At 41.4% G+C, this 24861-nt stretch overlaps 2 protein-coding genes across 5 annotated transcripts in view; one reads left to right on the plus strand and one right to left on the minus strand.

The window, feature by feature from the left end:
- Positions 1-1379: 1379 nt before the first annotated feature.
- nr2f6a (nuclear receptor subfamily 2, group F, member 6a) lies at positions 1380-11207 on the plus strand. 4 transcript variants are annotated; one of them, XM_004078899.5, is made up of 6 exons: positions 1380-1985; positions 2223-2854; positions 4721-4815; positions 8502-8836; positions 8907-9153; positions 9747-11207. In XM_004078899.5, the coding sequence occupies exons 2-6, from the start codon at positions 2586-2588 to the stop codon at positions 10019-10021; spliced, it is 1221 nt and encodes a 406-aa protein (XP_004078947.1). In that variant the 5' UTR covers positions 1380-1985; positions 2223-2585; the 3' UTR covers positions 10022-11207. The 4 variants fall into 4 exon arrangements, with proteins under 4 accessions (XP_004078947.1, XP_020566518.1, XP_011484692.1 ...); XM_020710859.3 differs by having other exon boundaries at positions 1381-1985; positions 8505-8836; XM_011486390.3 differs by having other exon boundaries at positions 1974-2113.
- Positions 11208-13311: 2104 nt separating this feature from the next.
- The window catches only part of ocln1 (occludin1), a 28787-nt gene continuing 17237 nt past the window's right edge, over positions 13312-24861 (minus strand). The window contains exons 10-14 of the mRNA XM_078934814.1: positions 19518-19672; positions 19146-19391; positions 15619-15790; positions 15383-15424; positions 13312-14261 (exon numbers count right to left, since the gene is read on the minus strand). Coding sequence (XP_078790940.1) covers positions 14160-14261; positions 15383-15424; positions 15619-15790; positions 19146-19391; positions 19518-19672 — 717 coding nt within the window. The 3' untranslated portion in view covers positions 13312-14159. The remainder of the gene's footprint in view (positions 14262-15382; positions 15425-15618; positions 15791-19145; positions 19392-19517; positions 19673-24861) is intronic.

A 24861-nucleotide genomic window follows, 5' to 3' on the forward strand; every position in this document is an offset into this window, starting at 1 on the left:
AGAAGCGTAGTTTAGATTTAGGAATGCCATAAAGCTGCATGTGGGCCTGTCTGCTCTTTAGATTAAAGGCCCACTCCGATGAAAATGGTGTTTTTAACATCTTCTTGAGGCATTTTTCTGATGATAGAGAACATATATGAAGAAAATTAAACTTAAAATTGCATTTTGGAGTATTTTCTATTCAAATTGTTGTTAAAAAATGATGTTTGATGAAGATGGATCTAGTTGTCCACATCCATGTGAGTCTTCAGCTTCCTCATCTGAGCTAGCATCTGGCTCAAAACGATACAGCTGGATAGTTCCAATAGTACTCGCCATTTTTGTTGCATTGATAAAGTTAAGACCGAAATTTCATACATGGACAATGTGTAGTTGTATTTAGTAGCTGTGAGACACGGCCTCTAGGTTGGGGGTGTGAAGCATTCTAAACTTGCATGTAAACATAGAGCTCTCAGCAACGGGAAGGGGGACGGGATTGCTCCAGTCGACAGTCCCACCCACGTAGAAACTATGTCCTAGAAAACAACACAGGTTTTTAGAATTAGCCATAAAACAACGTAACCATAATTAAAAGACCACTGGGAAAGCTATTGAAATAGATCAAAAATGATCAAAGGTTTAAGAAGAAATGCATTATGGAAAGCAGGCACGCTTTGATCTGTCTGTATCTGGGTCTGCACACCCGGCGACCCCCTCTTCACAAGAAGGCTGCACTTTTACAAGCAGATTTCTCCCTTATCTCCCAAAGCTCTTATCTTGAGTAGCGTCTTCTCCTCCCTTTTCTTTTTTTTATTATCTGCATTTGACCCTGGGCTTCTAAGCGTGACTGCGGTACAAAAGTCGGTTTGACCTCTCGGTTTAACCTCCAGCACCAATCAACATGTGCTCAACGAATGACCATGAACAATAACCAAAACAATGCAATCTGTTTTTTTTTTTTTTTTGTAAATTGAATTAAATTGCTCTTTTTGCAGCTGAAGATGCATCATCGTGCCAGGAAGTAACCGCTGCTTTGCTCCTAATGAGATTGCCGAGAAGTAAAACAACCCAGATGCAGAATTGAATTAATTTTTTTTCACCAGACAAAAAAAAAAAAAGGGACAAACAGACGTTCTCTTGTCTTGGTTGCAAAGGTTTCTTTCTTTTTTAGGCCTGGGGGGTCATGCTCTCTACATCTCTGAGGAGACATCCTCCACATTCTTCCTGAGTGTGTGTCTGTTTGTGTTCTCACTGCCCCACAAAGCTTTGCTCTTTGACTCCAATCGCCATATAAGGCAGGCGGCTCCATGGTAACCACAGGGCTTGAATAGCGGTGTCAAATCCCTTGGAGCACGCGCGCACACACGCACACACAAACACGCAGACTGCCCCCTCCCCCTTTACATACAGCCCTGCTCCCTCTCTGAAACACCGACAAGAAGAAGGGAGCAAAAAAAGAAGAGAAAAAACTATCTTTCTCTGCGTTTTCTGTCTGATTTGTGGACTGTGAAGCCGCATCGACACGGGCGCAAAAAAAGAGAAAAAGGGGGAAGCAGATAGTCCACCTTCCCCATCCCTCCTCCTGCAGGGAACGGCCTCATTATAAACATTAGAAAGGCTGCGCCGCGACTCATTAGTTCTTGGTGGGCAAACACCGACAAAAGACCGGGGGAGGAGAGGGCCCGCGTGAGCACCCGGGGGGGGGACCTATAGCCGGCCGCAGGGACGCTAGCAAGGAGGAAGGGAGCCGCGCGGGGGAACACACAAGGCCGGATCTACTTGTATGTTTTGGACGGGCTACTCCGCCGTTGTGAAAAAAAAGACACACGGTCACAGGGAAAAAAGCGGCAGTTCGTCCTCCTTGCTTTGTTTCATGTGGAATATCTTCAGCATGCTTCAGCTGCGAGGACTGTCCGCCCGAATGGAAGGAGCACGTCAGGCGAGAGCGGCTTATTTTTCTCCGGCGGGGGAAGCCATAACCGCGGGGCTTCGTTGTTTGGTCTGAGGTAAGCTCGATTCACGTTAGCACTCGTGAACAATGACCTCCGAGATCAGAAACGCTAGCGCGGGAGGCGCTAGATGTGGGTGCTTCGTCTTGTCCCGGCAAATGCGAAGGCAGGCGAGCTCCGCCGAGGTGCATTGATTCAGCCATTACTGTTCCTACAGAGACATCTATGCGCTAATGATGTCATTTTCTGTGAATGTGCTCCGTCTCATGTCTAAACCCCATGCTTTCTTTTTAGGGGACCTCTTTTTGGCCAAATCCACGCATGCCCATTTGGAACCACCGCACGCGCTGGGTTTAGGACACGACACGCGGAGGTGGCGAGAATGAAGGCAACTCCAACAGTAAAATCGACGCCAAAGTAAAAAAGTTTCCACGTTGAGACTGTTTCCAGGTCACAGTGGAGTGGGAGGAGACTGAACCGCACTTTTTAAATGTTTATTTGTTTTCCTTTATTACCGAACCGCCCCCCTCTAAATATTATTGTCCCCTAACTAAGTCTACAAACGACGTTAGTTTTGTGGCTCCTATGCTCCCTTGACAGCAGCCACACGTTTTGGCCTGCGTGTCTTTTCTTCCGCGGGGGTTCCGTGACCAAGCGATGGCCATGGTGAGTGGGGGCTGGGGAGATCCAAACGGGGGCACCAACGGGTTAGGGGACAAGGGATACCTCAAGGGGGAGGAAGAAGACGGCTCTCCACAGGCCGGGGGCAGTGACATGGAGGCCGGGGACGACGACAAGGCCTGCGTGGTGGACTGCGTGGTGTGCGGGGACAAGTCCAGCGGGAAACACTACGGCGTGTTCACGTGCGAGGGCTGCAAGAGCTTCTTCAAGAGGAGCGTCCGGCGAAACCTCAGCTACACTTGCAGGTGAGTTGACAGTTTAAGGTTCTTTTCTTTTAACATAAATAGGATTTTTTTTCTATCTATTTAACAATATGTATTAGTTAGTGTTTCAGTAGATGTTCAATTAACCAGCTTTCTTTGGAACATGGTCGCTGCCACGTAATACGGAACGCTTTTTGACTTGGGTTTGTCCGAATCACCCCCCCCCCCCTTTTTTTTTGGTTCCATCCCCTTAAAAAATGAAATGACCCTGCCCATTGAATGTCATGTAGTGGACATAATGCATTATGGGTAGTAATGTTTTGCTGTGTTCTGGTAGTTGAGTGGTGTGTCAGTCTTGATTGTTGTTGTGATATTTATTTGTTGTGATCATTTCCACCGTGAGTGAGTTGGGTCCTCACAGAATTTACGCTGTACTGCCAGCAGCGTATGTAGTGTTTCTGTTAAAGGTGCAGCAGATATTTTGCATTGAGGATTTAGGTGTTTTGACATTTTGTTTCATCTGGTGTTTCAAATGGGTTAAATAAATAGGAAACATAAAAAAACTTATAAATGTTCTGCTTTCTTTATAATCTCATTCCAAAAAAAAGTCATGGAAAACATCGGATACTTTCAAGTCAAGTGGCGCGGCCACCTATCAAAAAGACATCCGGTACTTTCTTAAGGCGAAAGCACCAACCGCTAAATTCAAACCTGCAAGCTTGCAAAGTAAAAAGACAAAAGAAAGTTTCTTTACAGAAAAGAGCCTTTGAAGTCTTTATGCCTAATATGAATGTGTTGTTCCAACACACCATAATAGTAATGCATAAAATTCAACAACCGACTGGAGGTTGCTGCAATTAAAGTTCACTTAACGCTTTACATTACAGCCTCGTACAGGCCGGTATGTTTGACATCAAACCGGTCCGTCGTCTCTGAAAGGTTAGGGAGCACTGGTTTAACCCTTGTGCTATCCTTGGCACCTTAACATGGTGCAAAGCCATGGAAAGAAACAATTCAGAATGTGAACAAGCAGAGCTTCTGTAACCCTTGTGCTATCCTGGGCACTTTAACATTGGGAGTTGGGTCATCTAGACCCACTAGACAGTGCTCTGAACCTTTTTTCTTCAACGATTTGTGATCTTCACTGGTGTCCATGGATTACATGAAATCTTTCCACCTTTATCCACCTTTGTCATGGTAGGGAGAACACGTCAATGCAAGGGTGGGGTCATCAAAGATAGCACAAGGGTTAAGAGACGCATCAGGGTCAAATCCTTCCTTTAGTACTTTTTTGGCAGCAGTCATGCAGAGGAATCCCCGGATGGGGAGATTATCCAGTCCCAAAATTCTCTGCTCATGGCGTTTAATGAGCAGAGCAATGACTGCACCTTTACTAAAGAATCAGCAAAGTCACACCAACTTATTTCTAAGTTGCTTTGTGTTTAGTAAATGCAATGTGTTTTCTGACCATCTGTGTTTTATGTGTTCATTCATGCTATGAAAGTGTTGATTAAAAAAAAAAGGTTTATGCTTAAATATTTACATGTGATGCAGCCTTCAAGTGTTTTTCTCGTCTTCCATTTTTGTATGTTGATCTGTATGGATATAGTGAAATCATATCTGTTTCTTCATGCATTATTTACACTGCTGCAGGACAGATCCACAGATCTTTTTCTATGTAATTGTCCTGATGTTTCCAATTACGTACGAGGGACCAATATAGACTCTTCCTGCAGAAAGACTGCCAGGGCTCTGAGTTTAGAATGTGTGACCAGATTTAAAGATATAAGATTTCAGAGGTCGGACTTTCTTTAAAAGCTCAATAGAAAGTGTGGTGTAGACAGTCGCTCTTCTTAACACTAATAATATCACTTCTAGGGTTTCTTTACAGTCTGTTTGTTTTTTCAGGTCAAACCGAGAATGTCAGATTGACCAGCACCACAGAAACCAGTGCCAGTACTGCCGCCTGAAGAAGTGTTTCCGTGTCGGCATGCGCAAAGAAGGTATCTGTTCGTTCAGCAATGATGCATTCAGAAACGGACAAAGGATTTGACAAAATGTATAAATCAGAAGCGGAAACTCTATTTGGTTAATGCTACAGCCGCATTACCATCTCTGTTCTTTCAAGCTAAGTGTGTATCTACTCAATGCCACATTCTAAGTGGTTTAATAGAGTTCTGCCTCAGAGTGACTGAGAAGAAAAACCATTGACACTTCGTCCAAATGCTTTAAGCCAGGCCTTGAAGCTACAGGAACCCACAGATTAGTCAGTTCGATCAGGAAGAATCCACTGTGACGGTTTGGTGTTACGCAGTTAAAATGTCAGCCATTATCATGTGCCTGAAAATCTCCATCAGAAAAAGGATATAAACAAACAGATCTACTGTTGTTTTCTCCTGATCTCATGGGGGTATTCAAGAAAGCATGATTAAACTACCTTGACTTTAATCCAGAACTCTGGCTGAAATCCGCCTGAACTTGCTTACTCTGGGTATGTCGGTTCCAAAAGACCAGATATGAGTTAGAATAATTACGCTCGACTTGGTAACCCTGGGTTAATGCACATCCACAGCAAGTACATACAGACATTCTCAATGGATCGCTGATTTCCGGAGTCACCATGGAAACGCGTGGAGAAAAAAAGAGCGCTATACTGGTCTGGGATTTTAATGACGGCGTATGAAGATTAAACGTCCATCAAAAAAGGAATACGGCGGTATCAGCAAAAAGAGTTTCTGCTTGGAGAAAAAGAACGGACAAAGCAAACGCAGGAGTTTCTGATCTTATTTTCATTGTGACGCATATATATTCAGAGATATATATATATTTATATAAACTAAATGTAATATTACTCCAATTCAATTAAATGTTTTTTCTTCTCAATATATTATAATTCTTGAACTCTCATATGTCTAAGTTTAAGCCTGCAGATATTCTCATTTTATAACAATAAAATGAATGAAAGAAAACGGATTTGAATTATGAAACCATATCTCTGAATTTATCTTGACTCAACCACGTAGTAGAGGTGCTATATAAACTCATCATCCTCCCCTTCCCTCTCACTCACGGTGCAGAAAGAATTAAACATGGTAGGACAAATAACTCGGCAAAACACAGTAAAACAGCGACAACTAAACACATTTGGTCAAAAATCCAGACTTAAACCCAAATCCGTCCAGACAGCCAAAGGGAATGGTATCCCACAATCCCTTGCGGTGCCGATCTAACAGCAGCAGCAAAGTTTCACCTACTTAATTGAATTCATTTAAATGAAAGTAATATAAATGTCTGATAACAATGTGTTATTTTTAAGCTGACTTAACAAAAAAGAATTGATTTATCTTAACTCGTCTCGTTGCAAATAATTAAGTTAGATCAACAATGTAAAGTTTTTTTCCCAACATCCATACGTGGTCTTATCACCCTCTCACGGTGGAAAAAGTATTATCTGAGCTTCTTTATCCACTAAATCATCTTCAAATGGACACGTCATGCTGCTTCCCCTCTCTGTAAACAAACTAACCTTCAACTAAACCTGCTCCAGACCAGGTTATGTTCAGAGCATGAGTTGCCATGGCAACTTGACCTACCCTGAAACATACCTCCATTTCTGGAACCGAAAGCTGAGGTTATCAACTTCCTTAGCCTCAAACTTACCGTGGGAGCTAGCATAACCTGCTTTCTTGAATACTCCCCTGATCAGTGTGCTAATGATCACTGTTGCCAAACCAGCTACCCAATGAGGTCAGAGGTCATTTATACAGGAGCATGTATCCAATGTTGATTCAATGTTTCGCCTTGTGTCAATTGGTATTTTTGTATTCAAGCTCAATGCTCCACATTTATTTGCTTTGAAAATAGTTTTCTACAAGATCAGATATGAACTCATGAATACACAAGTTTAGAGGCCGTACTGTGTTCATCACCAGCTCTAAGGTCAGAACACCAAATCCTGTAGGCCTCCTTCCCATCAGTCGTCCACGATTCTGTTATTTGTACTCATTCAGTTGTATTGTTTTTTAATGCAATTCTCTCGATTATAAATTCTCTGGGTTACTCAGGGAGACAAAAGACTAAAGTTAAACCTTTTTTTCCCCTCTTACTAATAAAAAATACCTCTGAAGTCAGTTTCAGATTTACCCCCTCAAAAAAAGTAAAACATGGAGGATGTTATGCTCTGAAAATGCTAAAGATAATCCAACATGAAGCTTAAATTGTTTAGATTTATTCAATAAAAAAACAATGGTAAATAACATTTAGGACTGTCAACCAAATAACTTTTATTTTACCTCACCTTTGTACTACATCCAATCCATTCATCAATACAGTTCATGTAAATATCTTGTTTCAGCACTGCACTGGCATTGACCCTTTAACACTGGAGGTGTCGCACCACCATTCTTTGATCGTTTACAGGAATCTGCTGATTCTGACGTGGAGATGACCAGCTTTTCATTTCTGCCTTCTCCTCAACAAAATCAGCTGATTTCCGTCGATTGTGTCATCACTTTGCCGCTGTAAAGTGTTGCATGTCTGCGCAAGGCCGCTGGAATCGTGTCGATTACGTAAACGGTTGCCGTTATGCTACGTTTATACTGGCCATGTGACGCGTGTTTAAGAACGCGCTAAATGCACGTTTATCCCACGGTGTCTAAACTGGACCGTCGCTGCCCGATACAAGCGCATGGACTACCAGCTGCAAGAGGCTCGGTGCGAAATGTTGCAGCGGTTCAAATCTTGTGATTCTTGCGGCAGGTTTCATCTTTCACAGCTTTATTCTAATAAATGAAAGATTTGCTGTCATACAAAAGCGGACACAAAATGGAATTATTCATATCTCCTTTATGATCAATTTTCAAACAGTTGGCGCTTCCGTGAATGCAAAAGAACGCCACCCAATCATCACTACCAAACCCTGATTGGTCAAAGGTCGACGTGGTTTAACTGTCGACACACGTTCAATAGACCAACATTTTGCGCTTGTAGAAACTTGCCCCACATGAACACGGAATTTTAAATGTGACTTCTTTTTTAAGTGGTCTCTTAAATGCATGTTGTCGAGGTCGGTGTGAAACCTTTACGGTAGTTAAAAGAATGTCGACACTAAAGCTGAAGCTTTGCTGTTAAAGGCTTAAGACATGCTGACTTTCATCCACACCCTTTTGGTCTCAGGATTGCTTTCCGCAGTGTGCAGCCAAAGAGAACATGTATGCATTTAAAGCGTGTTCATAATCAGGTGTAGGTGCTGGTTGCACACAGAAATGGCAATGGTTTCAAAACAAGGATCTGACTAAATGGTGGTTTAAGGAAAACGACTCGGCAAACAGAGTTTTTAGTTTTCACAATCAGTTTGTTTCGTCTGAATTTTCTGTTTCTTTTTCCCCTCAGAACAACTTCCCTATTTTCTGATCCTTGTTTCTTTTTCCAGGAACTGACTTCCCCACATTTTCTGCTCTCACTGCGATGTGTTGACATACAATTTTACTCTGGATGCCGTCATATTTTATATTTAAAACAGTCCTTTCAGTTTTTTATCCACATTAGTTCTCCAGAGTTGAAATGAAACCAGGTCAAATTCCTTTAGTCCTAATCTGCAGAACTCCTGGTTTGATCTGTTTCTCCCTCTCTTCTCTCACTCCCCTCCTCTCCCATTTACCCCCTCTCTGTCCCCCAACCCAACTTACAGCAGTTCAGCGCGGTCGCATTCCACCCCAGCCGAGTCTCAGCCCCTCCATCACACCCATAGGTGGCACTAGCAGCCTGGCAGGTGGAGAGTTCTACAATAGCAACAACAATGGAGGAAATGGCGGAGGCCAGCCAGTGTCGGAGCTCATCTCTCAGTTGCTGCGGGCTGAGCCGTACCCCAACAGCCGGTTCGGACACCAGTACAACCAGCAGACCGGGCCCGATAATGCAATGGGCATCGACAATATCTGTGAGCTGGCCGCCCGTCTGCTCTTCAGCACGGTGGAGTGGGCCAGGAACATCCCGTATTTCCCGGAGCTGCCCGTGTCCGACCAGGTTGGACCTGATAATGTCTGTTCTTAAGACCCAAAAAGATGCGGTACCCACTGACTTTTCTCATCAACAGGTGGCTCTGTTGAGGCTGAGTTGGAGTGAGCTTTTTATCCTAAATGCAGCCCAGTCCTCTTTGCCGCTGCACATGGCGCCGCTGTTGGCGGCCGCTGGCTTCCACTCGTCACCCATGTCCGCGGAGCGCGTGGTGTCCTTCATGGACCAGGTGAGGATGTTCCAGGACCAGGTGGACAAGCTGACCCGGCTGCAGGTGGACTCTGCAGAGTACAGCTGCCTCAAGGCCATTGCTCTCTTCTCACCAGGTGATTCTTGGCTCCTGAGCGCCCTCTGGTGTTGGTTTATGGCACTGACAGCTTCACTCCGAATGTTGTTGTTACGACACTTAAGGAAATGCAACAGAATCATAGAAATAATTAGTATTCTTTTTAAATTAAAAGAAACTTTTTTTTGGGGTAATTCTACAAACTAAGATTTTCCTATTATTTCTTAAATTATTTTTTTTCTGCCATTTTCTGTAAGTCATTATTTTGGAAGTCTTTTGTTTTGAGTTTTATTCTTTTTATTACAACATCCATGTATGGAACTATCTGGTGTTTTATCTAGTTTTATATTTGAATGCATTTATTTAGATTAATATTACAGTTTTTAATGACACTCCAGTCCAATCCAGTCCAGGGTTTAACCCTGAATGCAGAAAGGGCATTTGCTAGTCATTTGTGGTCCTGTAATTGATCTAAACAGTGTAAATGATCATTAGGCATGTACAGAGTCAGAAGTTGTATTTAAATGTGTCCTTTGGTTTTGTCCTATTTGCTGTGGTTTTGATTTCCTTTCATCACGACTCTTTATGTAACCTGCCCACACGATGAAGTAACCTCCTCCTCCTCCCTCTCAGACGCCTGCGGTCTGACAGACCCGGTTCACGTGGAGTCTCTGCAGGAGAAGGCTCAGGTGGCTCTGACGGAGTACGAGAGGATGCAGTACCCCAGTCAGCCTCAGCGCTTCGGCCGCCTGCTCCTGCGGCTGCCTGCCCTGCGCGCCGTCCCCGCCAACCTCATCTCCCAGCTCTTCTTCATGCGGCTTGTCGGGAAGACACCCATCGAGACGCTGATCCGGGATATGCAGCTCTCCGGAAGCTCCATCAGCTGGCCGTATGTCCCGGGACAGTAGCTCTGTGGCGGCCGACAAGCCCTGCCTGGGATTAGTGACTAAAAAAGGGACCGAGATGAAACCTCCGGAGTTCTCATGATCCATCTGTGGTTCTCCAACGGCAGTGCCAGCTGATCCTCGCATGCTCTGTACTGAACGCGCTCAGTTACCCCTCCGCGTGGGCCTCCAGAGGAGAGGGCAGCTGGCGCCAGGGCAGGGGGCCCAGCCCGGTCCTACCGGTGCCAGGCGTCCGGCCGGAGTCCAGCTCATCCCGCTGGGCAGCGATATGGCCTCCAGAGCCCGGCATGCCATCACCCACACGCCACGCTCAACAGCAGAAACTGCATTCAAACTTGCAGAACCCGTGCTGTCCCGGCAGTTTCCATCTTCCATTCGTGTTTGAGTGTACCGGATCACGGCAGCAAACTAAAGGCTCCGGATTCAACTTTGAAAAACCCGGCGTCTGCCGAACCCGCAGAGAAAGAACTGAGGAAATGTCACCAAAGCCGACCTCAGAAACTGATGCTCCCCATCAGAAAGACGTCCGACCTTTGTCGCTGGTGTGGTCAAAGAACACAAAACGTTTCCATGACAACAGATGAATACCTCACTAGACATCAGAATGCTTTAGTGCAACATTTCCTAAACCTCTGTAAGATTTCTTCACCAGAATTCGCCTTTTTAATGGCCGCCCTCGGGGGGCGGGGCATCTGTGGATCATGAGTCTTAAACGCATCACATGCATTTGTGCTGTATCTTTTTTATGAATGCCTTTTTACTTTCTAACGGAGTCTAATTCGGATCAAACCACATGAGCTGATCAGATTTTTTTAAGCAGTTAAACCTTTTTCTCCTATTATTTACACTCAGCTGGTATTTATATAACTTTTTGCATGTTGGAATGGAGGTTTCCCTCTCCCTTTACTTTCTGTAATTAAACTGCATATAAATATTAAAGTATTCCTTTCACAGCTGGCTCTGGCTAGCTCCTAAATGTTTCTTTTCCTGTCTGTAAAAACATGGAACGCCTCTGAAGATGTGTGGTTATCCGCCGCGGTGAATGATGTTCTAACTGGATGTGGATCCGGTGGAGAGAACTTTTCATGCCATAACATTTCATGCATGTGATGAGTGTTGCAAATGAGGAAAAAAAAAAAAGCTGCACATGCTCCAAAACGTGAAAGCATTTAATAAAAAAGAAAAAACATTTGCCTTTTACATCCTTGTCTCACTCATTTAAGGTCGCACAGCTATTGCAGAGGAAAACGTCGAGAAATATTAGTGAGTTACTGGAAATTTGATGCTGAAAACATTTTGTTTTAAGGAATGCTGAATAAACATTTAGGTAAAAATATGAAAATAGATTTGCAGTAGGCCTGCACAATATACCGCAAATTTATCGTTATCGCAATATCCAGCTCTGCAATAGGCATATCGCAAAAGACTGCGAATATCGCAATAAATCGTCAACCCAAAATGTGTTGAAACAGTCTTATGGCAGCTTGACGCTTTTAACGAATCAAATAAATCCCTTTATGCTTTGACCAATCAGATGGACTCCTTCCCATTGTTTACCAGATGGAGGCCTATTATGTTAGATGTTTGTCACCTATGTCGATGAGGGTCATTTGGAGTGTAATTTTAAACTGTTTCTAATGAAATGGGAATGGTGTTTTTGGCATTTTTCTATTTTTTTATATACCGCAAATTATATCGTTATCGCAATATTAATCTCTAATATCGCATATCGCAAGTTTTCTTAATATCGTGCAGCCCTAATTTGCAGGGAAGTCCCAGTGATCATTCATACACACTTTGATTTCACAGACCTTAAATGTGTACAAAAGCTGATGGTCTAAATGACAGAAAAAAGAGTTTCAACTTCACTTGTTTGACTCTTTAAAGCCAAATAGAAACATTAAATGGTTAAATTTAACATGATCAAACTCTTTGAAGAGGAAAAGCTCCAATCCAACATACCTCATACATGCATAGGATGGTAGTTTTCATTACATTTCAGGAAAGGAAGCATTTTTATCGTTTCCATTTTCCCTCCAGCCTAAAGGTCGTCTTGTGTGACCCGGGGGCCATGCCTGGAATCATGCTGCAGTAGGCTTAGATGGCTGGCGCTCATTAGCTGCGTTTTCATCACCTGTGCAGAACTTTCTAGAAATGTCCAAAAACCACTTCAGCAATTACTCTGTTTTCATCAAATCATATTTATGTCAAACACAAACCAACTAAGTCCTCCAAAAACATGGCGACTGATGTGAACAATGATTTACAGCAGATCCATTCTAATCTGCATCTATCAAAGGAGGCGTTATTCAGGCCATGGAGCGGCGAGCTCCTTACATCTGGGAGTGGCTACGGATGAAGCCATTTTAGAATATTTTACAGATGGGCTGTGGATCCAAAAACTGCATGACACGCTCAACTTTGGGTGAGCTGAGTGATGATGCTGGAAATCTTGTGGCGCCCGCTTTGCAGTGCCGAAGATTGTTGGTCACATACTCATTTAATTTGGAATATTTGGATTTGGATATTTGGAAAGAAATCTTAAAAACCAAAAGTTCCAGGTTTTTTTTTAATCTCCTGTCATCTTTGACCTTCAACTCTCACGTCAGATGGCTGTCTCTGAAAAAAAGTGACGGCGTCATAATCGTTGATCTTTTTCCAAAGATCTGTAATCTAGCTCCTTATTTTACACCAAACTGCTTCTATTACCGACAATATAATAAAGCAAACTATCTCTGGATTGCATCAACTGTCGCTGTAAGGTTTTTTCGGCAGCATGAAGGAAGTCAAAGCTAAAGTAAATGTTTTTGTCTTCTTTAAAAGCTGAGTTGTTTACTCATAATGCAACACACAGACAGCAATGGCTTTGTCTTGAGATTTCAGCAAGTGTGTTTGTGAAATTTGTACGTCATTTTTCAGGAACAGAGTTTCTCTGAATGTCCCAAACGCAAGATGAGCAGCATGAAGAAAACAGAACCAGAACATTGAAGCATTTTCCCGCTCCACCAGAACATCTGGCCCATCCAGGTTCAGCTACTCAGACTGACAGTAGAAAGGAAAACATGCTGCTTAACCCTTGTGCTATCTTAGATGACCCCACCCTTACATTGACGTGTTCTCCCTACCATGACAAAGGTGGATAAAGGTGGAAAGATTTCATGTAATCCATGGACAGCAGTGAAGATCACAGATCATTGAAGAAAAAAGGTTCAGAACACTGTCTAGTGGGTCTAGATGACCCAACTCCCAATGTTAAAGTGTCCAGGATAGCACAAGGGATATCAAATCCCAGCTGAGTTGTAACAAAAAAAAAGTCACATTTATTTCAGTATTTGCTGTATGTGGTTAAGAGGTTAAAGTCATGAAATAGAAACGTTTTCTGCTTATAAGTACCTTTACTATAACTCATTTACTTTTTTTTTACTCTGTCAAACACAGACAAGTAATCTATTTGCTACTCACAGAAGTAAATAGTAACTTGCCTGACATTGTGTCAGTCGGTATTAAATGTTCTTCCTCTTGATGCTGCGTTTCTACGTTTCTCAGGAGCCAAACTTTTGTTGTTTCAGGTAAGATTTGACACAAAACCACATTCAGGAGTTGGATTTGAAAGTAAAAGGCTGGAGGAACACAAGACGCAGACAGCTGGGCACTGCAAATGTCTCAAACAGCACAAGTACTGTAATACAATAGTACGCAGTACTGTAAACTAGCAGTATGAGTACCACAAGCTAACAGTATGAGTACTTTAAACTATTATTACGAGAACCTTAAGCGAGCAGTATGAATACCGTGAATGAGCAGTATGAGACTGTAGGAGTAATATTGTAAAATAGTAGTATGTGTACTGTAAGCTGGGAGTACAAATATTTACATTAACAAAATGCGTACTGTAAGCTGGCAGTATGATTATTGTTAATTAACAATGAGTACTGTAGCCTAGCAGTATGAGTACTACAAACTATTAGTAGGAGTACTTTAAGTGAGCAGTATGATTATTGTAGGAGTATAAGTACTTTAAACTGACAGTAGAATCACAAGCAACTGTAAGTTAATAGGATTACTGTAAACTGACAGTATGAGTATTGTAAGCAAACAGTATGAGTATGCTAGAGTGAGTTAGCAGTGTGAATACTATAAACTAGCAAAATCCCTGGTCATACAGTTTCACCAGACTCTTGATGTGGGAAAGCTTCTTCTGAAGGTCTTTGCTTTGTTTCTTCTTTGCTTGATAATCTGCAGACTTAGGAGAAAAAGGGAAAAAAATCAATGTTTGACAGTTTGTTTAAAGTCTGTTTTTTTCTAAGCAGATACCAGTTTTGAGCTTAGATGGTCCTTAAAACACCAAGAGCTGCAGGGGCTAAAAGCACTTTTATTGAAATTTAATCTTGAAACCCCTTACTGACATGTTTTTCAAAGATTTGACAGCATGCCAGAAGCAGAAGTTTACTCCAATTAGAGAGCCTCTTGAAAACACTGCAGCAAATCTACCTCCTGATGTCTCAGGATGTTTGCATGTCTTTCACATCCGGGCTTTTTCCTTCGCAGCTCTATTCTGATAAATGAAAGACTTGGGCAATATCTGAATTTTCCACCCTGACCCCTAACTACTAAAAACTATATAGTGTGGCACTATGTAGTGTCCTGAATTTTCAAAGCAATTCGGACCCCATGCTCACTACTTTCTTGTTTTAAACGGCGGATGTGACGTCATCGATTTCACAAAGTTAAAATCTAATTAATAGGAGCGTTTTGCGATGTCTTCTGAACAATAAAATGTTGTTTTAGTAAAAAAAACATTTAATTACATTTTTTTGGCAAAAAATGTTCCAATGCTATGCATTATGGTCTCTATTCGCCGAGCATCGATGTGCACTGGTTTTTCACAGAGACTTCTGGGAAATTTCCAGGGCACTCGATTTGGGAATTGTAGATTCGGACAGCACTACAAAATGGCAAACGCACTATATAGTGAGTAGGGAAGGAATTCGGACACACGTTTGGAGTAATAGCATTCCGGTCGAGCACAAACGGCAATTATTAATTTCTCCTCCGTGATCAATTTCCAACTGGTTGGCACTTCCGCGAGTTAGACGGGACGCCAAATCTGAGTCCCTGATTGGTCAAAGTTCCACCTGGTTTACCTTTCAATGGTTTAACTTTCAAATTTGTACCAGCGCATTTTGTACGTAGAGCTTGAAAAGGGTCGTAAAAACGCGCATAGCTCCGCATGACCGTGAGAGTTTTGAACACGGGAGCCTGAAACGCTCACGCGTGTTAACATGGGCTTTTCATTTAAAGTGGTCGCTTGAACGTGTGTTGGCGAGGGAGATGTGAACAAAGCTTCAAACATATTTCACTTACCTTTTTTAATTCCTTTAGTCGATTATACTCATCTGCTACACTCTGAAAATTAAAAATAAAATAATTAAATAAAGTTCTACTGACAAAGCTAGCAGTATAGGAAAATCCTGGTTCAATCCTGAAAAAGTCCCAAAACGGAGATATAATTAACTAAAAGTAACATTTTATTTGCATGCTTCAACTATAATCCTGACACACACAAAAATGTTCACATTTTTTTTTTTTTTGTTCTCTACCTGATACTTTAGTGATTCCTCATCCAAAAGGTCCAGCTCTCGACTCAGCTTGTGCATGCGGTCCCCGATGTCATCCAGTGTGGAGCAGAGTCTCTTGTAGTGGGCTAAGTCTGAGTCAAACTCCTCCTTGTACTTGCGGCGCTGCTCATCTGAAGTTATTGCTGGGTACAGCCTTGAGGGTGATACAAATACAAGATGGCAGTATGATTAAAAATGCATTTATTTAAAGCCAGATTTACAATGAACTTTTATGTAACTGCCAAGAGGATAGATAGGCTTTGTCTGGTAAAAGTAGAAGAATATTGTACTGTAAACGGGAGTGGAAGTTGTGGAGGGTTTGAAGTACATATAAGTATGATATTAATTACAGTTTTCTAAGAAATATGGAATATGTATTGATTTAATTGAAGTCTAGTTGATGGGTATATTTTAAAGCATCCACACTTAAAAATACTGATATAGAGCAAAGAATCAAAGTATGTACAGGAGTTACTCGAAGGGCCTATATCGTGCTTTTCTTAAGCCTTTCAGAGTAAACTATATCCATATAAATAATAATAAATTATCTTTGGCACACTAAAGAACAATTCTTAAGAATGAAATGCTAGTTATTTTTGCAGCTCATTTTCCTAGCCAGACGTAAATCGACGTGATCTCCGAGCTTACACAAGCTCAGACACCACAAGCCTTTCGGTCATTTCATGACGTCAACCTCAAGTCGGCCATGGCAGCTTCTCCGCGTCTCTCTCATGAAAACAAACAACATCTAAACTTTTGCAAAGATGGATATACATATTGTGCATATAAAAGAATAGAGTTTTTGCTTCTAGCTCCATGGAGAAAGTGGGTGTGTGTGTTATCCTGGGGGCGGAGCTGGCAGCGCTGACTCTTCCTGGAAGGGGCGGTTCCTCACTGATCTAGATCACAATGTGAGAACTGGGGCTGGGTTGATAATATCAATTACCGTAAATTCCGGACTATAAAGCGCACCCGATTACAAGCCGCACCCGCCCATTTTCACGTGTTTAACCACTTTTGTACATACACAAGCCGCATCGTAATAAAAGCCGCATGTGGTAAACGTCCCGACTCTCAGCATGGGTAAGGTTCACTACCACACTGTGGGAGGAGTCAGCTTTGCCTCAGGCTCATGCATGCAAATACGCCCACATCTGCCAAACAGCATGGACCTCTATTCTGTTCACAAGTTCCTCAGTTATGGTTTATTTATTTATTATTATTTTTTTAAGTTTTTTTTACTTATTGACAATCTAGGTATCACACATAAAATTACAAACAGTAACCATATAATCAACATTACATCCCTCAGTTATGATGAGGAAATTTACATCCGCGATCCCCCATTTCCCATGAGTCTTAGGGGCTAAAGGCGGGGCCAACGCCCGGCTCGTCACACTGTTGTACGTGTTTAAAAATGAGCAAGTAGCAGCAGTGGATGGAGGGGTGAAAAGGAACAGCTCTCCTTCCGCTTGTGTCGCGGCAGCATTATGGTACTAACAGGGCTGGTTAAAAAAAAAAAAAAAAAAGTAAAATAAAGCAGCGGCGACTGAAAAGCGCGCGCCTCGGCGCGCGCGTGCGTCAGAAGTTCCGCGGACGCCTCTGAGCTCCGCGCTCGCCCCGCGCGCTCCCCTTCCTATCTTCTCACCTTTGGCCAGGGCGGCTACAGGGAGGAGGAAATCGTGTCTGTGCAGAGCAATCAGACTTAAAACTGTACGTTTTGTGGATGAGGGGCGGATGCGTTGTTACGTGTGGGAGCCATCAGACTGCCACTGGCCCCGCAGCTCTATGTGAACGAGCAGCAGCCAGGAGAACATGTCTCCAGCTCACACGGAGGCTGTGAGCTTTTCAATGCAAAATTCCGGTGAGTCCTCAGAAACCGTTAAAACGACCACGTGGATTTGTGTTTCCAGTCGTGTCCCGACAAAATAAAGGCTGATGTTATTCCCACATGCGCTGTTCTCTCCGTCACGCAGCTGATCGGCTTTTCCAATCCCGTTGGTGATGGTGGATTTTTTCACGCTGCTTTTAACTTGAAAGCTGCATCATATTGTAGCGGCGATCACGTGCACGTTGGGTCTAACGGCACCAAAGGATTCTGGGATGCGGCCGGGCATGCGTGTTTCGTTTTTTGAACCATGACTGAAGTGTCTAAGACCTGAAGTGACATCCATGCTGGCTGCTTAGTTTGTTGAAAAACAAATGACTTGTGGTTGCTGTTAGATAAAGAATTCAAACCATTCACTGAGTCTGAAAGTCCGTACATGGCGGCCACCAAGAAAATCCATAAATTAGCCGCGTCACTGAATAAGCCGCAGGGCTGTGAGCGCAGGAAAAAAGTAGCGGCTTATAGTCCGAGAATTAAAGTAATCGATCTGAATTGATTCGAGCTTAAAAAACCAATAATCGATCCAAACAAGGAATAGAATTTCCCATAGGACGGCTAATGCTAAAGCTCATTCGACCTAAACCTACATTGCTGACTAAATAAACAGCTTTATATTCTCAGGCATGAATTTTCCAACTTCTTTAAGGAAACATCTTTTTGAAGTAACTATTTGTGGTCTAAAACACAGTATTTCTTGCTCAAATCTTCTGGAATGCAGTGTAATGCTGTAGTGAGAGCTCTACCTGGTGGCCAAGCTGGAACACCTCTAGGGGAGGCAGATCATAAGGATCACACTTTATTTTTGGCACTTCTGCTTTTGAGAAACCATGTAACAATGTATGTATGGTGTTAACAATCTCATCGGTTTATTATTTCACTGATAAATCTTACAGTATGCTAACTGTATCCGATTAATATGAATATATTCAAAACATATATAGATTATTAATGTATTTCTATAAAAAAACACGTTTAAATGTTTTAACCGGGGAAATTCAAAATTGAATCAAATCAAATTGATTCTGTAAATTATGGGTGATACCAGTCGTAGCGAGAACCCGCTCGCTTTTTGAATTGGGAGGGGCTGGTGCTCAGAGAGCAGGTTTTTAGAGGAATACTCAGAAATGCATGAATGGATCAAAACACCACTTTGGGGTTGTTTTTTTTGTGAGGAGTGAACATTATAACACACCTAAAAGCTCAAAAAGTGGATTTAGCACGATACAGACCCTTTAATTCTGCTACTAGTAAAAAAACGTGATTTTAGTTTATTTTTAAAGTAAGTATTCCTAACAGAAACAGCTAAACATAAAAGGCAAGAAAAATGTGCAAAAAATAAAGCAAAAATTAAACATTCTGATTGTTACAGTTCAATTTATTCCAAATAGTACTAGATTGTTATAATCCAATTCAGTCCAAATCATTTCAACAAGGCAACATTACCTAAACTGTTTGGTTTGATACTACATACAGGACATGGAACAAAGGGACTGTGGGACCAGATTTAGTAAGCGCGACCGGCTGTTGTTGCCAGTTGGGTCCAAATACAGATTTGAAAACATTTTCGGCCATGATGGTACTTTCCTAAACACGAAGTTGCAGCTGCAGAGCGTAGACCTACCGGTAAAGGTCATGAGTGTGGTCTCGGTCGAGCTCATTGTCAGTCTCTCCTGTTTCGTACTCGGACTCGACCATAACTTGGGGTGCAAACATGGATTCTCCATCCTTCCTCTTTTTTCTGTTTCCATGATACGGAGGAGGCTTCCTGAAGTTGTCCTCCTCCTCGGAGCTGCTGGAACGAATCGCAGCCTTGCTGCTGTGATGCTGACTTTCCGCACCAGAGCTCGTTTTGATGTCTGCAAAGACACTACCAAGAAAAAGTAATTACTGCAGGATCCAGAAGAATTCCACTGGCAGTTCAAGTTTTAATCTTGTGCCTTTCACTCCAGGAAGTCTCCCAAGAGACTTATAGTGCACGAGGCTCTCAAATTACCTGTTGCTTTTAGAACATTCCTCATTGTGGACACCAAGGGTTCCTTTTCCAGAGGAAAACCCACTGTCCTCTGCCTTCAGACCAGATGCTGCTCTCTCTGATATAACTACAGTGGGTGCCCGCTGGGTGCTGTGCACCTCACCAACGTGGTTCATCTGAAACATCGTTAGAGAAAACACATCATGCTTGGCTTATGGGACATTTTGGTGCAGAAAATGGTGAAGAAAATGCCCCGAATTCTGCAGAAATCCCTACTGTGCTGCATTTGCTGTAATTCGGAAATTTGTTAGGACTTAAGTTTTGATGTAACGACAGAAAGCGTGAACATTAGGGGGTGTGCATCTTTCTGTCTCACATGATTCAAAACACATATTGACGCATGGTCCACGAATCCATACATAAAAGATTCAACTAACTTTGTGGTCATTAAATAAAGTCCAATTTTTTTTACCTAAATGGAAAAGAATAGATATTAATGTTCATTTGGCATTTATAAAAATATAAATAAATGCATTAAAATAAGTGCATGCCTTTTAAGGGTCTATATCATGCAAAATCAACTTTTTTTTAGCTTTTAAGGGTACTATAATGTTCATTCCTCACAATGAACAAACCCAAAGCAGATCCATTCACACATTTCTGAGAATTCCTCTAAAATTCTACTCTCTGAGCACCTGCCCCCTCCCAATCCACGAAAACGAGTGGGTTCTCACATTGTGATGTAGATAAGTGAAGAACATCCCCTTCCAGGAGGAGTCTGTGCTGCCAGCACCGCCCCCAGGTTAACATACACACACTCACTTTGCAAATCCATCTTTTCAAAAGTTCGGATGTTGTTCGTATTCGTGGATGAAATGCAGACAAGGTGCCGAAGCCGGCTCTAAATTGACGCCATGAAATGGGGGGCACCCACAAGGAGCGAAAGGCGGTCATCGAGTCGTCTTACTTCTGGGTAGGAAAATTAGCTGCCAAAATAACTCATATTTTATTTTAAAAATCATTCTTTAGTGTGGGAAAGGTAATATATTATCACATACTGTGTATGGATATAGTTTACACTCAAAGGATTAAGAAAATCATAATATAGGCCCTTTAATAAATGATTGTTTCTTTTTTTTTTAAGGTCATCAACCTAACTACCCTATTCACGAAATAAAGAAAGTGAACCAGTTGATTCCATATCCTCAAGCAAATCTCATTCACCTTCAGCAATTCTAATTGACCCAACCTGGTAGTGATTGGTAGTGAGACACGACAGGAATAGAAACGGAATAAGTTAGCCAGAAATTGATCATTTATTTCCCGATTGATTTTGTACCTTTTTATCCATCATGTTTATATCTGTGGTTTTCACCCGATGTTACTGTTACTCTCACTAGCCGTGCTAACTGGTGTTCAAGCGACCACTTTCAATGAAAAGTCTATGTAAATGCCAGTAAACCTGCGTGTCGGGCTTTTGTATTCAAAACTCTTGAATCAACGTGTTGCTTTGCAATTTTTTAAAGTCTGTATGTACAAGCTGGGCTTTCAACCAGTTCAACTCGAACTTTCAACTGCCTGAAAGCTAAACAGTTCAACTTTGACCAATCAGAGACTCTGATTTGGTTGTAACATGTGGGTAGTGTTCAATTATTTTATATATCGGAATAGAGCTGTTAAAGAAAAAGCCTGCAGCAAGATTTATGAGATTTGCACCGCTTTGACATTTCTCACCAAGACTCTTCCAACTGTAGGTGGCAGACACGCGCTAGTAAACAGTAGAAAAACAAACAAAGAAGAAGCTCCTGTCGGGTGTGAAAACCGTATGCTAAAAGCACGTTTATGAAACCACATATAGCGGAATCTTGAACATAGCTAGATCGATTATTTTTCCATACATATCTACATCCTTTACATCTCTAGTAAAAATACAAACCTGAAATAGTGAAACCAGAAGACTGCATGTGGTTATGGATAAAAACAGAAAAAAATCCTATTTCAGTAAATAGAAGACAGTTTTGATTAGGTGGGTTTTGAGTCTGGAATTGAAAGTCTAGAGTGTTAGTGTTCCTAGTGTTGAGGGAATTCCTTCATTCTGAGCTGAGCAGAGAACACATTCATGAAATGGGTTGCAGGGATCAGGCTGAGATGGTGATGTGGAGAAGGTTGGATCGAAATAGGTTTCATATGACTGAAGAAAAACAGAAGGAATTTCTGAATTCAAATGAAAGCCAATAGAGCCGCTGTAGGATGGGGGTCATATAAAGGACAGAGGGGCTCTGGTGATGATACAAGCAACGATTTATGGGCTGGTTGAAGATTGTATAGGGTCAAAAGGTAAAGAGTTATATTGGATCATGAGGTGTCTTTAACATGCTTAAAATAGAAACCACAGTCAAAACAAATTTCGCCTGCTTCCTCTTGACATATATTTTATATATAAAAACCTTGAACTAATTCTGTCATGAATGATTTCTTCAGAGTCCCTTGGTTAGAAAAAGATGTGTGATTGTCAGCATTATTAATGCAGACAGACAGACTCAATGACAAGCGCAGATCAAACACAAACATGCAAACACACACAAACATGCGTCACTCTGACTGGGGACTATTTGACAGCTCCACAAACAGCCGATGAGCTGAAGTCTTTTCCTCCAGGATCATTACGGATTCACCTCCAACCATTTCAATAGGCAGCACCTCCATTCCACTTTATAGGACTTTTCCTGCTTTGGCTTAGATCAATCTTATCAACCAGTCTAGGTTTCAAACAAAAGGAGATGGCTTCATTCAAATATCGAAGGCTTTATTCCCCAGGACACACATAAAACAAATGGATTTAGCTTTAGCGGCAAAAAGTTTGAGTAACAGTTATGGATTTTTGAGGGGTTTGTATCAATATCTTTAATATCATAATGTTTGAACAAAGTATTTCAATTAAGTGTGGTATTGAACCAGAACCAAATAAATCAATAAATTTAAAATTTAAATTTAAAAATGCCAAATGCTTTTGAATGAATGTGCCACATTTGAAAATGCCAAATTCAAAAACATTTGAAGATGTTTCATGACTTTATGATACTGACTGCAGATTACAATACGTCACTTGAAAGAAAACGTTGAGTGTTCTGGATAGGTATAGTACTGGTTTCTATCATATTTGGAAAAAAGAGATGACTGTGTGTTTTTGAGTTACCAGAAATGAGACAAAATTACATGTGGAATTCCACAAGGCTCTAGTTTGGGTTCTCTTGTGCTTTTCTTTTTGTTTTTGATACAGGAAGCAAAATGGAAATGTCTTGGCAGAGAGAAAACAACATTTTTTTTTCAAAAATGTGTTAGTTGGTTAAAATATGATTCAGCTTCTGAAATGAGCTGCAATGGATAAACAGACCAAAATGTTTCACTGCACTTAAAAAGGATTTTTTTTTTTGTAAAAGTTAGTCAGCTTTGAAAAACAGGACAGAACACTTTTGCTGGGCTCCTCTAAAACTAAAAATTGGTTGACGACAGTCTAGTCCTCAGGTCTTTTGAGGGATTTGCTTATTAGTGAAGCAATTAACGACAGAAGTCCATAGACTTTTGTTGGACTGTAAATCACCTAAACCTCTCTGAACTTAAACTTAATTGAAATAGGTGCATGTCCCCCAGTGTTCCAAAAAATATTGTTTACCAAGAAAATTCTGTCTTAAAATGTACTGTAAAAATGTTCATATAAATGTTGTTTTAATACAATTATAAATTAAATTTAAATTAAATTTTTTTTTGCCTGTTTTTGGCAATTATAAAATACCAAGTCCCATGCATTCATTTGGGCCTGCCCCTCTTATGAATCATACTGTAACAGGGTAGACGGCCTGATCCCCTCATGTGGTCACTGATGAAATTGACAACAACTGCCAACTGCAGGATCACTGAATTGCAGCCGCCTGCGCAGCGGCAGCCGGGCAGTAATCAATTATAAATTGATAGCTTCTTCTGGTGTTTGACTTTTTCTCTGACAAACTGCTTTGTATTGTTGTGGATTGTAAAAAAAAAAAAGAAGTGTTGTAGCGGATTGAGTCGGGCTGGGTGGCTGTTTGGGTTTTGCTAATGTCTGGAGTTCAGTGAGCGCACCAGGCAAAAACACTCGTCGGCCCTGGGCTCTGTCATTCAACCATAGACCTTCAACCTGTTGTCAGGGGTTTTAGGGAAATAAATGAAGTGGAGGTGGGGCATGAGTCAGAATTAAGGTGTTTGAGAAGCATGGCTCCACTAAAAATAAAAACAAAATAGACTAAAAAACAATGTTTGGGGAGCGCTTCTGTTGCTGATGCTGAGAGTTTTTGGTGTGAGATGTAAGGTGTTGGTTACAGCCAATAAAGAGACTTAAAACAGATAAAGTTTCTGCGTCTCAATGCGAGAAAGGGAGAGAGGATACAGTATATTCTTCATTATCTCGTTAGTACATAACAGACAATCAATGTCTTTATCACGAGATAACGGTAAAAAAGTTTATAAACTAGGGTAGGCTGTTTTCAGCCTCCGTACTATCTTGTCTCTACCTTCTATTTTTAGTTTTTAAATTGTGTGTTGCTTTGTATTTTAATTGGTAACCCTGCTAGCCTTCTCTAATAACCTAAAACAACATATCCAAAGTAAATCAGAACATTCATCATGAGGCAGGATTTTTAAAGCAGTAGTTTTCTTTGAGTCCTATGTTAAAAAGTAGCCAGATTCTAAACTTCCAGCAACTTGTTGCTTTATATTTTAGGATTTGAACCCCCTTCCCTTCTATAATTACCCTCCTATCCCCCCCTCTCTAACATCCCTCTCTCTTCTTACCTCATTTTCTTTTCCGTCCGGTCCAACAAAAAAACTGTTACAAATATTATTAATATAGATAAATTTAGTCTAAATTACAAAAGGGAGTTTATATAAATATACATCTGGTGTGTCAGAAAATTCATAACCCCTGTTGTAAAAGTAAATATATGTCAAACACAAGAAGCCTTCAGCTGTAGTCTGTTTGCTCAGGACAAGTAAAAAAAAAAAAAGAAAAGCCAGATTTAATCCCGAAAATGAAACAATTTCCATCCAGATCTGTTTCTGTGTACGTTGCTTTACTTTCTATTTATGGAAATCATGTTTAATAGGAGATGTCAACTTTTATATTAAGAGGTGGCAGACTGGGTTTGGTGCTGACGACAAACCATCCTCTCTGCTGACATTTTGCGCTAACGTTTGAGTGCTGGGATCCTTCTTCAAAGGGAAGAACAGTGAGGGAATATTTCCAAATCCAGTCACTCTTGATTTTAGTAAAGCTTTGTGTAATGTTAGCCTCTGTTATTTTTAACAAAGTAATCTGTTTTCTTACAGAAATAAA

The sequence above is a fragment of the Oryzias latipes genome, chromosome 17 (assembly GCF_053564925.1).
Source record: "Oryzias latipes strain Hd-rR chromosome 17, Olatipes_Hd-rR_3.1".
In the NCBI taxonomy this organism is placed as follows: domain Eukaryota; kingdom Metazoa; phylum Chordata; class Actinopteri; order Beloniformes; family Adrianichthyidae; genus Oryzias; species Oryzias latipes.

Excerpts from the sequence above, each read along its gene's own strand:
- nr2f6a (XM_004078899.5), top strand. The coding sequence starts at position 2,586 with ATGGCCATGGTGAGTGGGGGCTGGGGAGATCCAAACGGGGGCACCAAC. Across the intron at positions 2,855-4,720 it reads AACCTCAGCTACACTTGCAG|GTCAAACCGAGAATGTCAGA; the intron begins GTGAGTTGACAG and ends TTGTTTTTTCAG. Across the intron at positions 4,816-8,501 it reads TGTCGGCATGCGCAAAGAAG|CAGTTCAGCGCGGTCGCATT; the intron begins GTATCTGTTCGT and ends CCCAACTTACAG.